This window comes from Aythya fuligula, chromosome 10, assembly GCF_009819795.1.
Source record: "Aythya fuligula isolate bAytFul2 chromosome 10, bAytFul2.pri, whole genome shotgun sequence".
NCBI lineage: Eukaryota > Metazoa > Chordata > Aves > Anseriformes > Anatidae > Aythya > Aythya fuligula.
In genome coordinates this window covers 21,114,668-21,132,833 of record NC_045568.1, presented here as the reverse complement: position 1 = coordinate 21,132,833, position 18,166 = coordinate 21,114,668, and the positions used below count along the sequence as shown (strand labels likewise).

The following is an 18,166-nucleotide window of genomic DNA, read 5'->3' as shown; positions in this document are numbered from 1 at the left end:
GTTTGATTAGTACTTTCATGGATGCACAGACTCTGTATATGGAAGCATTATAGTGCATTTAATTATATATAAAGGCAATTAATGTCACAAATAAAGACTAGGCTCTGAGTCAGCCTAAATAATTGTCATTATCTATCATATAGCATGTCCAGGAAACTTAACTCTGCAATGGTATTTATGAACAATAAACTTGGCATTAACATACTAATACAATTTGGGTTGGATTCAGTCTAAATAATAAATGTCAAGAGAAGAACCCACTCCCATTCTTCGGGATTTTTTTTTTTTTTTTTTTTTTTTTACTGTAATCACGCAGGCTTTTTCCACAGTCTGTTCATCATGACATAAGTGAAAAATGTATTCCCTTGGGTGTTTGCTCTCTATTGCATGCCAGAGACTGAGTGTGGGCACAAGTGCAGATAATCTGCTGTGCCCCACAGCATCAGCAGTGCCACGGGGTGTTCTCCCCGGCCCTGGTGGCTGCAGCTCTACTGGCTGTGCTCTTGTGCACTTAACTTACAGCCTTGCGTGTCTGCCTGTCTGCCTCCTTTATACCCATGGAAGAGCTAAACTTTATTTAGTTCTACATATTTCCTGTTGTGCACACTAACATAAGCTCATGGCTTTTGTGGTGGGAAAATCCCACAAGCTTTTCTTGTCTAAACTGAGTCCTTCTTACTCAGGGAATGGCACGTCATCAACAGATATCATTTACATGCCAGAATACGTGATGCTACACATGCATATTTTCAGTTCACGGATACAGGACAAAAAACAGTATTGATACAAATGTGCAGGGAATTGTTAATAAGATGAAGCTATGAGAACAAAGGTAATGCTGCACTGCTGGTAAGTACAGTTAATTGTAAAATAAAGGACTCTAAATGAAGCTAAGGGCTCATTTTTGGTTTGAAAATGTGTGGGTGTGATAGCATGGTGTAGCTTCTAGGATAAAAAAAAAAAAAAGATCAATGTTCTGCAATGTAACATCTTCACCACGTCAAAGCTGCTGGAACAGTGCCTCTGCTACTCACCTCTGTGACTCACTTCAGAGTTTTAATATATAGTGGCAGAGAGGGAGAGGTGACTCAAAAACATATTAATGTATTTATATTATTAAACATCAATAGTCATCCATAAATATGTTAACACAAGCATAACTTTATGTTGGTAATAAATTATATGTATTTATGTATGCAACACATATAGTTATCTATATATGAAAATACATACATACACACATATATAGCTTTTAATGTGCTTCACTATATAGTTAGGTATAGCAGATACGTATAAGTACAGGTCTGCTTTCCTGAATTCTACATGCTGTGCATAAAGAAACTGGTCAGATGCTGTACTTCCAGTTGTCCCAGCAGGGAAGCTGTACCCACAAGAGCTGGACTGCACTGGCTTCAGCAGAAAGCTGCTTGTAGAAGGCACTGGTGAATGACACTGATCAAAGCAAGCACATTCCATGTAGTACTTTGACATATGAAAATATTTCCAGACTTTTCATTCCTCCTTGATTTACTTACGTTTTCAGGCAGTGATCAGACCAGAAGGCTATTCAGGCTGGATAAATCATTTAAGACTGACTGTGGTAACGTAAAGTAAATGATAGAGAACTTTGATGCAGGGTCTGTGCATGTTCAGAGGAAATGCTGCGCCAACTGCAGTAAGATGTATAAAACATCAGCCAGCTCACCTTTAGCGAACAATGCAGCTTGTGAACTAGAGGCTTTGGGCTGCCACAGTCACTTTGTGTGTGCCTGTGTGTGTGCACCTGCTTGAACACCCATACCTGGATATAAATAAAATAAGCAGGAAAATGAAATGCTCAGATTTTAGTTGCTGTTGGGTCTAAGGCAACATCACCTGGGAGAATAAATTAAAAAGGAACCCACAGCACTTCATCTCAACCGCACCATTTCCTCCACCTCCTCCCCATGACCCCCACTCCAAAAAAGGAAAAACAAACCAACAAAACATTTTTTCTCATTCAGGAAAAAAAAAAAAAAAAAAAAAGAAAAAAGAAAGAAAAAAAAAGGTCTTAGTTTGAGCAAGAATTACTGTTTGATGGCAACATACTTATTTTAGCTGGATGCTGTCCTTGTGATTATGGACAGCGCAGAGAAAATGGATAACATTGCAGAGCCTCTCTGTCTTCATTATTTGTTGGGCTGATAATTCATTTCTTGCTAACAAAGCCTTTACTTGAGCGGAATTTAATCTTTTGTCTGCTGTAATTCATTATTGTATCTATGAATATTAAAACAACCACAAGAAGGCCTTGCCAGGATCTATCCAGCCCACATGCTTATACGCATGAAGAGTCAATCAAGGTCTGACACAGAGGTCTTCATCACTATGCACTGTGGCCCATCCTGCAGCTGTCAAAGTCTCTTTTGATGCTGATTAACTTCATCAGTATAATTGATCAAGTTGTCTAGAGAAAATGGGAGGCTAAATACTTTCCCAAGTAATCGTCACATTGCACCCAAAATACTGTTACTATGCTGCAGGCAGCGTGCAGGTGCTGTGCTGCAATTTGAATGAGTTTCCTCTCACCTCTTGTCTAAATCCTTTCCCTTTTTTCCCCCAGCTTACTCAACAATTGCCTGGTAGATTGACTTTCAGTAGCTGTTGATTTAACTGCTTTTTAGTGGCTGTTGAAAATAATATCCTTCAAAGTCATAAAGAAGACTCAATAGTGGAAGGGAGCTTCAGAGACCGAGAAACACAGAGGGGAGGGCTTTCTCTGCGTGACTGAACGTTAGTTTTTGGGGTTTGTTCTGGATACTAGTGCTTGAAAATGCATTTTACTTTTTCTCCCTGAAAGTAGCTTACCATACCTACCGCATTTGCTGAAATCTCTCATCGAGAACAAAGTTGAACACTTTGGGTTAGCACGTTGTCTCTGCTCTTGAAAGGGTCCGTAATAAGAATAGTCTGTGCAGCTCTGTGATATAATAACAACAATAATAATAATTCAGAGGTAACAGAAGCATTTCCTGTGCTATCCCTGTTGCCAGAGCCACATTCATTTTGGCTTTCCCCATTTTTGTGTTCCTCTATTCTTCTCCTGCACACCAGTTTCATCTCATGCCCTCCATCTGATGTGACGGGGCCAAAGAGTGACAGCCCTTTCCTCCAGACTCATCAGGGCTGCGCTGGTGGAGATGTGAGGAGAAAAGCATGTGCAGATTGCATTTTGAGAAGCTTCCTGTGCTGTGGATGGCTGCAGTTTTGAGGCCCAGTCTGGCACATGTTAAACAGGACTTGCTTTCAGTAGCTGTGGTTCAGGTCTTACAGAGCCCGAGGGCCTCTCCACCAGGCATTGGGCTTTCCACGCCTGACAACGCCATGAAATAAACTGTAGTCACAAGGGGGAAGGGGGAGGGAACAACTGAAAAAATATATTTATTGGAGTAAATAAAAAAAAGTTAACCAAAACCCTTTATTGATACATTCTTGGATAATATCACAGGATCGAGAGAATGGAAAGGAAGGGAGGAGTTTGCGGCAAAGATCGGTTTCACTAAATTGGCACATAAGCAGCAAGATTAACGAAATTACTTATTACAAACAGTATAAAACATACATGCTTTTGTAAGTCCTTATCACACTGGTCAATCATGGTGGGGCATCAACAAAGAAAAAAACTTCAAGACATGTAAAAGCCATATTCTTTCTTCCAAATATCATAAGAATTATTGAAATTATTGCAAAATAGTCATATATCTTAAATAAAATAACAAAATAGAACACAAATACAAATATCAAACATAAATTAACATGTACCATAAAATACATTACTGGCATGCATTCCAAATATCAAGACCTGTACTAAAACTCGGCAAAAATCCTGTCTGCTTCCCCTGCAGCCCATCGAAGTTGTGAAGGGGGGGGTGGGGGCTAACTTCGCCAGCACAGTTTTTGGTCTTTAAATTCTTTTGTTTGTTTCATTAAAAAAAATAACGTATATGGATTGCAGTGATACAGTAGCAATCATACAAGTCATGTACATAGGTCTTTTAAATCCGTAGATTTTTATTATTTTTTTTTTAATGTTCCGAGTCTGAGAGAATAGGGCCTCAATGAAACTGTGCATTCAAAAAAACAAACAGTGAACTCGAAACGACATGGATGGCCATATGCAAAAAACCCTCACAAACTGTACAGAAAGTTCAAAAACTTGCAGTCTGGAAGTACATAGAAAGACAGAATTAGCCCCTGTGAGTCCTCGCAGCTGCACGCGGTCCCCCGGGGAGCCGCTCCTCCCGCGTGGCAGGCGGCGCGTGGCCACGGCGGCTCCCGCGGATGGAGCAGGGCCAGGGCCAGGGCCGGGGCCCACGGCAGCGCCTCGCTGAGCCGAGGGCGACGCGGGGCCTCCACGGAGCGGCCGTGGGGAGCGCGGCTCCTCGCGCGCGGCCTGAACCCCGCTGCCCGGCGCGGGCACCCCGCAGCCAGGAGGAGGCCCGTGCCCGCGGCGGGTGGAAGTCCTCCTCCGTCCTCCGCGCCACGTGGCTGAGCGGGCTAGATAACCAGGTTGTTATAACTGACGTACTTCTTTTTTGCAGCAGGGCCTGAAAGAAAACCGGCAGACAGTCACCAAAGCAGTTGGCAGAGAGACGCTTTGGAGAGGATTCTTGCTGGTCCCTCGTTTGGGAAGGCAGCCCTGAGGAAAGCCACCTGAGACAGCACGGGAGCGGGCAGCAGCTCTGCTGTGTTGGTGGGGTTAGCAGCGAACCCGTCTCTTCAGACGGTTGCGCTCACTGACATGAGTCTGGGCGGACTGCTGCTGCGGCAGCTGAAAGGCCGTCTCGCTATCTACCAGCAAAACTACCAGAGACTGATTTTTTTATGCTATCCCAATCTGTATGGCTTCACTGCTGAGACACCATAACTAGATGCCATTATAATTTTTTGGAAAGAATGGTGACATTCCCTCCAGCTTCTTTGATCTTCAGGACTAAGTTTGGTTTTCTCATGGGGAAAAAAAAATCTTATTCAGGATTTATGACTTCTGAGATTTTTACCATGTGGGGATCAAGGTATCTGCTTTCTTAATTATGACCTTCAAATCAAATCTGTTTGCAAACATAAACTAAAATCAGTCAGTAACTACTTCATGAATGATGCTACACATTGCTGTCAGTAAAAATTGAAAATAGTTACAGCTAAATACAAAGCACAAAATTGTGCAATAGCTTGGCAACACTGACAGTTTAGGGACCACGGTAACATGTTCTGCATCAGGCATATTAACAAAAATATCACTATTTATATGTAAATTTTGTAATGAGGATGTAACTACATGTACTGGGCTTATGGGATTTTATATTGAACTGTGTTCCAGTGAATACAGAGGTCTTTCTCTACTTACTCACTCCTCTAAAAAAACGTGTATGAAGTATGCATGCTCTTGCTGGAAAGATTAAAATCCAATATTCTGACTAAATGAGTTATTGTGAGACCAGTTTATACTATGGATATTCTCGAAAAGTTAGAATTACCAATCATTGCTGTTATTATAAACTATTCTTATTCAGCATTTGTGGTTGTTTTTTCTTTAGAGCAACTTTGAGTCCACAAAATACATTAATGTGAATTATAATCAACTATGCACAGAATAACTGAATATATAAACAAACCTGAGCCTCAGAGCATCCCCTGATACACATTTGGAAGATAAGTAAGAGAAAGGGATGAGGCTGATTTTCTGGGACTGCTGAAAGCCTTTTGCTTTTTTCTGCCTTGGCCACTGCCCATGCCAGACGAAGAGGTGGGACCAGCCCTTGGGAGCATCCTGACTGCCTCAGACACCAGACACGTCTCCCTTTGCTACTTAAAGTAAGGGCCTTTTTGCTCTTGGCATGTCTTACAGTCAGAAGCATTACTAATCAGACACCACTCTTAATTTTTCAGGTGGCACGCTTTTCAGAAATACTTACTTCAGTAAGGACTGGCTCTCCACCAACAATACAGAATATTTTGAGATTATTATGAATGAAGGTGCAGTCTAATGTATACATTTTTCACAGTATTCACTATCTTTATAGAAAAAGAAAAAAAGCATTTTTACTTCTAGGTATTTTCAAGATTGTCATTAAAGAACCTCCTGCTCTAAAGAACCTACTTAACAGTATTATTCTCAAAGACCATTTATCTGTTGTACCATGTTCTACACAGGAATTAGTGCTGTGTGTTCAGTCTAGGTCTGATCCTGCAAAATGCTGATCTTCTTTAGTTCCATTAACTTCTCTGGGGCATAAAGGTACTCAACACACAGGAAGATAAAACTCATTATTCTGCAAGACTAGACCACAAATATCCAATAAACTGTGGTATACTATTAAATGCTGAAGTGAGGTAAAATGCAATGGGAAAAAAAAGTATAACCAGGAAATGGGTTGCAAAGTAATTACATGTATTATTTTGTGATCTACTTCTGCTTTATTCATTACATGCTCCAATTTCAAATAGCAGCAGAGTTCCTATAATAAGGAGAAGGATTTTGATACTTTCCATTGCTGATTCATATAATGTCACCCCCTCTAATGCTTACAGGTCTTTTACTCTACCAGTCAGCAAACCTGAAATTTTGCTTGATGAGTTTTCTCACAATTTCTACCACAGCCTCTCATTTCTCATTTTCAATATGACAACGAACCACCAGTGCCAAGTGAATTCAACTAAGCGATATTTTTGATAGTGTACACTTCTGTAACTCCCCCGTGAAAAGATGGGCTCCACGTATCCCAGCTCTAGACAATAAAATTATCTCTGGCACTTCTCTGTTTCAACAGAAAAATGTAGTTGGCATAAGTATCATCCATAATTCAGATAAAGTGATCAATAAAAGCTTCATGGTTATTTTAGGAGAGGAAAGACATTTTACCCTGTTTTCTAAGACTGCTAGACCAGAGGAGATCACATCTCTTCTTACGTAGCTGCTCCTGCACTACCTCCAGTAACTTGAAGCTTAGTTGATGTGTGCCTTCCAAACAAGCTCCAATCTTGATATGAAGACTTCAGCAACAGTCTACCTCAACTGAGTCTCTATGGAGTGTCAGATATTCATTATTACTGGGCAATTAGCACCAGGTACAGATTTGATTTTTCTCAAAGAAATTATTTTACCTGAAAATGGGGAATGCTAACGAAACATCAGCATCACCAGAATTCACCATGCTTTTATCCACGATACATCAGCAATCCCTGTTCTTTAAATGGAAAATAGATGCAGATCTCATACACTGTGTTGTTGTTACGTGTTAATAGATGATGACTTTCCAACAGTGAAAGCAGATTGTCTTCTTGCACGTAACGTATACATGGTAATTAATATACATATAATTATGTCAACATCAGCTGGCCACTGACTTAGATGTATTGGAGGTGAGCCAATAGCTGTGGTATGCAGAATGCACAATGCTGCACCATGCCTTCTGTACAGATACACATATCAACTGCATCCCCATTTCCTGAGATCAATGTCACTGTGTACAAGAAAGCAACAACCAACACTTGCATGTGAGCAAGGAGTTGTCCTCTTAATTACGCACTGTTCTTTTCCCTGTTCTCCATGAACAGAGCCCCACTCTCCTCACGTGCCCAGTTCAGGATGCCCTCACGGAGCCTGCAGCCACACAACCCAGCAAGAAGGATGTGTTCACACTTATTGTAGTTATGGAAATAAGCCTGTGTATTAGCACATGGAAATATCAGCATTTCTTTAAAACACAATTTATTAAAACTCTTCCCTTTCCTGCTCTTATGACCTGCCTGACAGGTGGGGGGGGGGGGGGCAGTGATAGTGTAGACCTGTCCCCTGCCAGAAGTGGATAACAGGATTTGAAGTAACTGCATTGCCTGTGCCAACAACATATTAAAAACAAATACACAGAAGTGAAAATCCTCTTTGGATATATAAGTTTCATCACTTGACTGGTTTTCATTATCTTGAGCACAGGCCACAAAGAAAGAAGCTCCCACAGCATCCAAAAGCAAGGCAGATCTGTCAATACTTGCTCAGAGTGAGATTTAATCACTTTCACTTCAATTTTATGCACATTTGTTACCTCTGCCAAGCTTAAAGAGAAAAGATTTAGAGTGCAGAAGATGAATTTTATTACAGCCTACAGGCATCTCAAGCTATCAATGGTATGAAGCATGGCCTTAGTACTTCCAGCACTGAACAAGAGCTGACATCATGATGGCTGTGAGGCTGGATCTTCTGCTCTGATTTTCTTTGTAGTTGCTGTGGCATATCATGCTTACCTCATCTTTTTTTTTTTTTTTTTGTTTTGGTTTTTTTTTTTTTTTTTTTTTTTTTTCCTTGGAAACCTGTATCATCCATGCCAGGTAAAGCTGTGGCTGATTATTAGACTCTACTGCTGGTCTACCTAAAGGGGAAATAGATACTCGTGGCTCCCTGTGGCTCTGTGCTGCAAGACAGAGCTATCCATATGTTCTGCTGACTTTAACCAGGGAATACATGAGAAGGAATTGAAAGCAACAAACCTAAATATTTTTACATTTTTGCCCAAAACCACAAAAAAATTTAAATTTAATATCTAAATGTAAATAAACCCTTACATCACATTTTCATATCTCTTCTGTTGTGCTCCCTATCGTATACTCTCTTGGCAACTTATCTACTATACAGATGCCTACACTTGTATAAAAAATACTTCTCTGCCTGTGTTGGGGGTAGTTGCTTGTCTCTGAACTGCAGCTCGAACTGCCTGACTTTTATGCAGATTAGCACACAGAACCTCATGTTTTAATAATAGAATACGAATATATTAAATTACAAATATGACATTAGTAAAAAAGTGTGTTCCTCCGTAATTGCTTTACAGCCTTCTCTTCTCATAAATTATATCATATTTAGCTGTCATATTTCCTTGTCACTCTCAGCAAAGCAGCAACAATTAGCGATTCGATGCTGAACACAACCATAAATAGCAGCGTTGTTTGAGTCGCCAGGAGGTTTGTCAGCAGATCACGAATTACAACAGGGAGTGAGAAGTTGCTAAAGAGATTGTTTCTTTTTCCTGATTACTAATTTATCCGGTACACGAACGGCCTGCTGGCAACCTGGTGACAAGTTTAAAGACAACGGCAGGCGGCTGCTCCTCCCCTGAATGCCGAAGGAGCGATACCTCAGTGTCACACGGCGCTGCCATCTCGCTGCCCCTGACAGCAGACACACAATCCATCCCCACGCCCAGGCCCTGTCCTATTTGACATGCCACCTAGAAGACAGGGTCCTGCTCCGAGGATAAATGCTGTGGGAAGGAGGCCTTTCTCCTCGTGTAATTTTATCATCCACCTGTTCTTCACAGCTCCTTCAGTGTAGTGTGGGACGTGCTTCTGTTAAGTACATAGCAAAACATTGCAGTACCCAAAGCACTCAGCTGAGCTTATGAATAATTTTCAGTTCTGCTTAAAAGCCTTGCTGAACTGCAATATACCTGGTAGCAGCACATTAAGAAGAATGGATGTTAAGGTCGATTATATTCCTTTTCTAATATGTGCAGAGCATATTCTGATGAGCATGGCCCTCCAGACTCCCCACGTAGGATAACTGCATTGATTTTCTTTAGGAATTTCTGAAGTGCCTGGTGGAGGGAAAACCCAGAACAGACCAGAGCGAAGGCTGAAAAAGCACGATATGCAGAACTCCATAAAGAGGGACAAGGACTGCTTAGAGAGTAAATGCACTTTGGAAATTAATAGAAAAACAATTATGAAATAGAACTGTATGGATTTATACAGTCATCACATATCTATTTAGCCACTCTTGCGACACGCTGTGCATTATGGCATCTATTACAAATATATGACTTGTAATCTCCACAACATGCTAGAAAATTAAAAGCAGAATGAAAGTGGGTGGTGTCAGTTGTATTTTAAGTTTGCTTTTTCCTTACATTTTTTAATGTCTCAAAATTCTTAATATGATATTTTCTCTCCGCTTACCTCTTGGAATTTTTTTTTTTTTTTTTGAGGGGGGGTCAGTATTCAGAGTGAAATTCTCACCATGAAATTCTGAAAGCCATAAGGGCAATACCTGCCTGGAAACGCTGTGACAGATTCCTGCAGGCAGCAGTGCTGCCCCCTCTTCCCAACAACATTAAATCCAGGGCTAGGACAAGGATATGCTCCCATGGATGTTATCCAAGAGAACTCAGAGCCCTTGGAAATCCCACCTTACTGTGCCCTCTCGCATGCTCTGCCCATCGGGAATTTCAGCTAAGGAAAGCTCAGGAAATGCGAGCTTGGATTTTAGTGACGGATGTTCTGCATGTTACAGCAGCAGCAAAAATACATGCAGTGAGAGCGAGTGAGCAAGAGGCCTGAGGCTGGCTAATTCTGTAGCAGAGCAGGAATCTCTGAGCAGTATAATTAGTTCATTAAATGCCATCAAAGATTGCTCAGGAGGACAGAGGGGAGCGTGGGGAGAGCTAATGGCCCCAGGACAGTACGGTGCGGGCTGGGGAACACTGCTCCAGCAGGAAGCAAGCCCAAGTTTCCATTTCAGTTTCACAAGCTCCAAACCCAAATGTGTTTTTTAAGTGTGACCATCGGTACATTTTGTGTGAATTGGTATCCAAGGCACAGGACCCTAAATTGTCACTGCAAATAGGATCAAATTAAGCAGCCGCAGACACGGAGCATAAAATCGAGAAGGAACTGAAATGGCATAAGAGGAAAAAGGGGCCGAGTTGCTTAGCAACCCTCACCTCTTCTTGTGGATTTGTGAGTCCAGAAACATCGGCACTGCCGACAGTTGTTGCTGGTAATGTAGGGGAGCTTTTCCACACCACTGCGTGACGAGGTCTGGTGGGTGCTGCAGTGGTAAGGAGCACAAGACGGTGCCAGGCGAGGACCAGCCCCAGTGTGATGAACAGGATGGCAGGATGGGCTGCTCTAGCACGAGTCTGCCAAGGGCCAGGAGCACAAGGGGTCCAAGCTGTGTCACTGTCACTTTCCATTCATGTGTCTAAACCCATGGCAGCCCACATGGTGAGGTTAGTCCACTTGAGAGAAAAGCCATTCCTGGAGGTACCCAACAACGGTTGTGTATCTCTGTTCTCATCTATAGGTGAGGGAGGTCAATGTAAGAGGTCACCAGCTTTGCATGGTGACTATATTTTCTTAATTTACTCAAGCAGTGTACTGGAGCAGCCAATTTCCTGGATGGAAGTGACACTGCTGTCTGCAGGGATGACAAAGCCAGCTCTCAGCCTGTTGGAGTGCCAGCAACTTCCCAAGCTCCCCACACCACTATGCTGAGGCTGTTTTCCCATCAGAGGTGTCAGAAGCCCTCTGTGAGCCTAAGGTCTCACGTATGATGTGATCAGACTGAGCTTGGCCAGTTTGGCATAGGCATGAGTGTGTAAGTGAAGTTACACAACTGGCCTGCAGTTTGATTAAAGCAATGCTACGTTAATTATAGGCACACTTGTCTCAGTTGTGCTCCAACGGAGCAGCCCTGGACATACTGTGCCTGCCCTGTCCCTGTGCAGTGGTGGCACGGCGGTGGCACACCTTGCTCTGCGTGTTGGGGCTCCTGCCAGCAAGCCCCTTCTCTGGAGAAGGTGGGAGGCATGCACAACCACATTGCTTAACTACAAGGAAAAAAAAATCAAACAACAAAAAGGAGAGAAAAAAATAAAAAAGGAGGGGTGGAGGAAGAGGAGACCTGTTGCAAGGATAAAAAATAATTTTAAAAGCTGCAACTTGTCTGGAATGCCAGTAAGCCAGACCTCCCTCCCAGCAGCTCTTCCCCAGCACAGCTTTTACTTTCCTCCTGCTCACAGCCCCCTTCCCATCCACCTGGCCAGGACGTCCTCAGCAGTCAGCTGCAAACCACAGAATTGAAAGCGAGCACAGTAAGCACAGCGATGCTGACCTGCAGCACACATTTCCCATTTTCCTTGGTGGCCAGGCTGAGTGGCCCCAGCACTCACACCCAGCCTGGGGACCCCCACGGCCGCTGCAGCCACGAGAGGAGCCCCCAGATCCCAACAGCCAGGGACAAGGGGTTCCTTACCCCGCCGTCAGGAGTCTTGTGGCTTTGGAGGCAGTCATTCATCTAAGATCCTTCTGTGCAGATAACATTTAAATCCACTTATACGCTGCAGTGATGTTTGCCTGTGCAACCTGAGTCACCAGCGATGATCCCCGGCCCTGGGGGAGCTGGTGCCACGTTCCCCGTGCTCGGCCGATCGGAAGCCCTGGAGGAGCTGCTCCTGCCCGGGGCTCGATCTTTTTTAAGAACTTAGAGATTTTTTCACTGCTAATCTCTTCTCGAGGTTTATTCACTTGAACTGAAGTGCTGTAGGTTGCCGGGCAATTACCACCAAAACAATAAAATGCACCAGGTATTAGGAATAGCCGTAAAAGTCTGCCAAAGGTAATTTGAATATTTCCTTCAGATGTTCTTTGAGAGATGAGTTTTGCTATCAAACAATTTCCAGTGCCATTATGGGATCTGTTTTGACTTTGCTGAGATACATTAGATTGGCTAAAGTACTCAAGGGATAGTGCTAGAAGACGTTTGCAAAATGCAGCTTGAAAAATTGCCTGTATCAGCCATGGCTGCGCACCTCTCCACGGAGGAGTCAGGACTGTCTGGAGTGGGTTTGGCATGCAGAGGAGGTGTTCCTGCTGCTTAACATAGAATATGTTATCTGTGAGATTCCTGCTAGCAGGGAGGAAGAAAACACATTTATGTAGTCAGGAAGATGAAAGTACTGCTTTTTTTTTTTTTTCTTGTGTATTTATATAAAGCAAACAGATTGTGAAAAAAACAAAACAAACAAACAAACAAAACAACAAACAAACACAAAAACCATGAAAAAAACGTGGAATAAAGTACCTGAAGCAAAATTCTTCAAATTAAGGATAGCTGTTTTGTGAATATGAATAATAAAACAGTCCTGCAGATTTTAACAGGGAAAACAAAACAAAACAAAACAAAAACAAAAAAAACTAACAAGGTTCATTAGATAAATGTAGAACAACTAATTTGACTAGCTTTAAAAATTAACAATATATGTTCAGATATTTCTTTGCAGTTTTCACAATATAACTGTCCTCTCATTTTCAGCTTCTATACATTTAAAAAGTTTGCAACAAAGAGCAAATACCATTGTAGAACCTGATTTGCTGCCCAGGCTGCACCAAATGGCCATGCAGGGAGTGGGCAAATCCACTCCAGGCACCACTCTCACTGCCAGCTTGTGAGAAGTGGTCTGACTGCATTCCTCTGACTGTACACCAAAATGGACAATAGATATGAAGAACGGTACCACCTCTACTTGGGAAGCAAAAACAACCTGGTAGCAGTAGCTTCTTAAAGTATCCCACCACTGTAATTCACCTGTTGCTTTGAGGAAGAGGTGTTAGCATGGAATTCAGTGCTGCAGAGAGCACTGGTGGGATGGCAAGTGGTGAAGAAAATCCTAATGCTGCTGAGATCATCACACATCGGGTTGGACCATACAGGCAAGTTTTACCTAGTGGAACTACATACCACAGTACTTAAGGTTAGAAGTCTAATGAGATACCACAAGAAGGTCAAATGCATCAAACAAGCCTCCCCCACGTGCCTACACACAGCACTTGGAAAGACAAGGCCAGCTTCTCTACTGGCTCAGCTCTATGAGCTCAAACAAGGTGATTAGAAACCAGATGCCCAGCCAAGTTTCACCACTGAATGCCACTCCAGTGCCTTGCTTCCAATCTGCAAAATAGTGATAATGTTTATAAGCTCGTACCTCAGAAAGAAATCATAAGGTGAACGCTAATGCCCAGAAATCTTGAATAAAGTGATTAATGTCATCAGAGCACAATCAAAAATAATAGCCTGAGCAATCTTGCACTTCAGCGCTGTTTTACATACATTTGATAACCTGGATTCACCTGGTTCGCTTCCGTTGCTTTCAGAATGCAATTAAAAGTGAAACAATCACTTCAAATTATTAGAATAATTATGCTTATGCAAGTGCATGCAAATGTAATATACAGAGTAGGGCTGGGTAAATGCTGCATACGGATTTCTATCTAAAGTGTTCACACATCCCTCACTTTACACAAACATATTTCTCTCCTAAATTTGTCATATTCTAACCAGGACTACATTTTTCCTTTAAGGCTTTCTTCTTATTAGCCCTTTTAGAAATGGATATTTACCCTGTCTATTATATAGCCCCTAGGCAAACTCAGCCTGCGTAGCTAGTGAAGTGAATTATATAGCTACACTTGAAGTGAGCCTTGTACCCAGGGGATTGGCAAAATATCGTGCCGAGTAGTGCCAGGGCCATAAGTAACAATTACAAATATCCAGTATAATGGATTCTTTTAAATAGGATTGCTTTGAAGTTCCCAGAAGGATTTAATAGGAAGTAAAAGTGTGACCTTGCCAGTTCCCCAGAGCACATTGGGATTTGAAGAGGGTTTTTCTTTAAACAAAAGTCCATTTTAGCTTATAAGGATTTCAAGTAGTAGCTGCTACCGGAGGCGGAGGTTTTTAATTCATCTTTTTTTTTTTACGATGCACTTTTTGTGAGGACTGAGAATGTATCCGAAAGGAAGGATAATAAACGCAGTTCTTGGGTGAGATAATGGCACAGTGATAGAAAATCATCTCAGGTCAAAGTAGCAACTACATGACATTTTTATAGCTTAAGATAGTTTGTTAGGGTTTGAGTAGATAAAATGTTTGCTTTGTTGTTCTGCAGATGTATTAGATTGAGACCAGTGGACTGTTGAATTTTTTTCTGGATAGGGATGAGAAAACTCTAAGCTTAGCCAATGCAGAGAAAGCAATTGTATTAGACAGATGCTTGCCTCACAGTACAGAGCTGGGAAATTCTGACTTCATTTCCAGTCAGTAGAATAATACTCATTAATTTCAGTGAAGCAGGCTTTACCACAGTGAATCCCAGAAAAGATGGGATGCTTTTCATACTGATCACCTTAAAACCCACAAAAAGATGTAAAGATTAGGCGACAAAGTCAGTATGCACCATTGCATTCAGCACTCTCCTCCTGAACAAAAGAATGAATTGCTTCTGTGGAAGCTGGGCACACTTTCATGCAGTGCACCGGATCCATACTAAACCTCTCTCACACCCCACACTTCTCTAGCACACGGGGAAAGAAATACGGGTGTACATGGCTTTGCCTAATGACACGGCGTTACCAGTATGCTTCTCTAACTTTGCCATGTGGACAGCAAACAGAAGCTGGCATTGTGAAGACAAGTAAGGAAGCAATCCTGCAGAATGTAGCACAAAACACACCCCGTCCGTGTTTAAAACAGCTCAGTGGTGATGTCCCCTTACAAGTTCCAACTCTGCAGACCAGCGTGGCCTGGCATTCTGCAGCTGGAATCCTGCTCCTGCCTGAGTGGAGGGCAAAGCACCTGCTGGCCTCGGCAGAGTCGGTATTGCTCGCTGTAAAAGTTTACAGTGTAGTATAAAATTACTGGGCAAAGTTATTGGCTTCCGGCAGTGTTTCTGTATCATTTGTCCATTTGGACACAGGAAGCACTCCTGTGTTTCTTGTGCTTCTCTGCATCCAGCCATGCAACCCATGGCCCTTTTTCCCTGCCAGCAGCCAAACCATCACCAGCATCTAAGGGGCTAGATGCCATTCCTGATCAACACTCATCACTGAAAAACACCACCAAAACTCCATGGCCTCCCGTGGGGAGACATGCATCGGGTAAAGGTAAAACTGAGAGTCAGGGGAAATTTACTCCTCTGAAGAATATTATAAAGGTATGTTCCCAAATAAGTTCTCATCAGCTCTAAAAATAGGCCATAAATGAGATATGTGATACATGCTCCCCCTTTGCAACGGCAAGATAATATCATCATTTATGAATATTTACCAATGGAAGGCATAGTTCTCTGGAAACACACACAAAAGCATGTCACTTATTTCTCTGCTTCTGAACTGCTTATGCTGATAACTCTGTCAGAGTCAATAAACTCCTTTTGTTAAGCTGGAAAGATGATCTAAACTACCTGCAGTGACAGACACTGCTTTCTGTCTCCTCAGGACTGCGCTAAAAGATAATTTTTATCAGCCACACCTTTGACTACTTTGCAAGATATTACTGAGGTAGGTGCCTTCAGAGACAGATTCAGAGGCTGCTGTCAATGTTAATTTTCCCATCTGAGCCATTACAGGAAAACATGACTTTGCCTCAAAGAACAGAAGCAGACATAACATTTACAGCCTGCAAAAGCATCATGTTTTTGCCTGAAAGATGCCTGTAAGACCGAGATTTTGAGGCAGGTAATAAGATTGCAATAGAAGAGGATTAGTTTTATCCTCCTAAATGAAAGCTAAAATCAACAAAGTATTGTACCGCTAAAGAACATCAATCCTAAGTGTGTTTGGCGGCATCTGTCTCCTATCTCCCACCGGTTCTGCTTTGCAGATAAAAACTTCTGGGTTAGGTGAGGTCTGAAAGTGCCTGCCGCACCGGGCACTGGGATCAAAGAACAAACAGCAGAAAGCCTTATCAGTGCTCCCAGCAAATGAAAGATTGCAGAGAGGCTTAAAAAAGACCTCGCAGGAAGAACAGTCATGGCTCGCTGGAGCATTTATGCACTTAGGTGGGAGATGCAGCAAAGGGATCAGGTCAGGGAGCAGAACCCCCTGATCCGCACAGATAGGGCAATAAGGAGCCAGCGGTGAGATGATTCCCCGGGCAGCACACCACCCCTGTCTGCAGCAGTGCCACAGCCCCAGCACACAGCTAGGGAAGAGCACAGCAGCTTAGGAAATGTGTTTCCAAATCTCTGTGAGATTGTGGCAAGGAAGAAACAAAACCAATTCATATTGCTCCTTAATTGGAACTGACATTAGAGCAAACATACCCATTTAAACTACATGTAAAATGCTTCAGTTTGAATACTGTTGACTGGAAAGATAACAAATGGTAGCAAATTATTTTCACCTGCTTAAAACAAAGTAATTAATAGTACTTTGGTTATCTTACCTGGAAAGCCAGGCTCTGCTGAGAGCTGTTAAAGCCAAGTGTGAAAACAGTTTGCATGAAAAATAATTAGAGCTATGACCTGAGTGATCCTCTAAAACATCCCGAAGGAGGCCTCAAGTCAGTGCTGTAAGAAACGATTCTTCCCTATCTCCTTCTTCTTGACTTTGTCCTACCTGGCTCCTAAACACACCCAGTCCCTGTGTCCTTCACTGCTGCTACTGCTGCTCCCTGCCCTGTGCCTGTGGGCCCTGCAGCCTCCCCCCGAACCTAGGCAGAAGCAAAGCTTTGCCCGCTCCATCACTCCTCCCGGAATCCCTGCATGAATTACTCCCATTGCTCCAGCTACAGAGGACCATGCCCTCCTGCCCAGAAATAGCATTTCTAATACCCTTTTTAAACAGTGCTCCTCTTCAGTCAGTCCCTATCTTGGCAGTGCCCCAGCACCTCTCCACACAAATCCCCGTTTTTTGACCCAAGCAGACATACAAACAAAGACATTGTTAGAAAAGTGAGTATGCAATTAATCATTTGTTTCATACACCCACATTCAGTATATACACCTCTACATGTCTAGCTACTATACCCATTCAGTGATCAAAGAATTGAAAATATTTTTGTAATTAATCATTATACATAACAAAAATCAAGAAAAACAGAACACTGTGCAGCTGCCAAACAACAGGAATATAGAATTGAACAAGAATCCCATATTCAGTAATGGGTTTCATACAGAATCAAAGGTGTTTTCTATTTATTCTCTTAATGACTTACAAACAACTAATTATTTGGCTTTTCCAGGTTTTCCTACCTGTGCACTCTCCTCCAAGCAGCTCCCTCAGCACAGCAGGTGTAGTGCCCAAACCAGAAAGCTTACCAGGACGGGGGCTCCCTCAAAGCAGTCCTTCTCCACTGAGAAGCTGTGGCACTCACAGAGTCAAATCCTGATTCATATTACTCAAAATCTGGAAATGCATACTATTTATTTATTTATTTTTAAATAGAAAAAAAAAAAAGAAAATGAGATGACACTTGGAGAGAAAAGTTTTGCAGAATTTGGGTTTTGGCTGGAGTCGAACTCCCTGTCACCAAACTGCCCACCAGTGCCATCACTCATTCCTGAGCAAATGTAAC

At 42.4% G+C, this 18,166-nt stretch overlaps 1 protein-coding gene across 4 annotated transcripts in view; it reads right to left on the bottom strand.

The window, feature by feature from the left end:
- GRM7 (glutamate metabotropic receptor 7) overlaps nt 1-18,166 on the bottom strand; it is a 274,151-nt gene that overhangs the window by 7,434 nt on the left and 248,551 nt on the right. For 2 of the 4 annotated variants that reach the window (XM_032194324.1, XM_032194321.1), the window contains one exon: nt 4,532-4,586. The exons of 1 other annotated variant lie outside the window; for it this stretch is intronic. Coding sequence is in view for 1 of the 3 variants with exons in the window: in XM_032194323.1 (XP_032050214.1) it covers nt 4,537-4,586 (50 nt within the window). In the remaining 2 variants the exon portion in view is untranslated. Of the gene's footprint in view, nt 1-3,438; nt 4,587-18,166 lie in introns of those variants that run through there. One more of the 4 variants, XM_032194323.1, reaches the window with a different exon arrangement.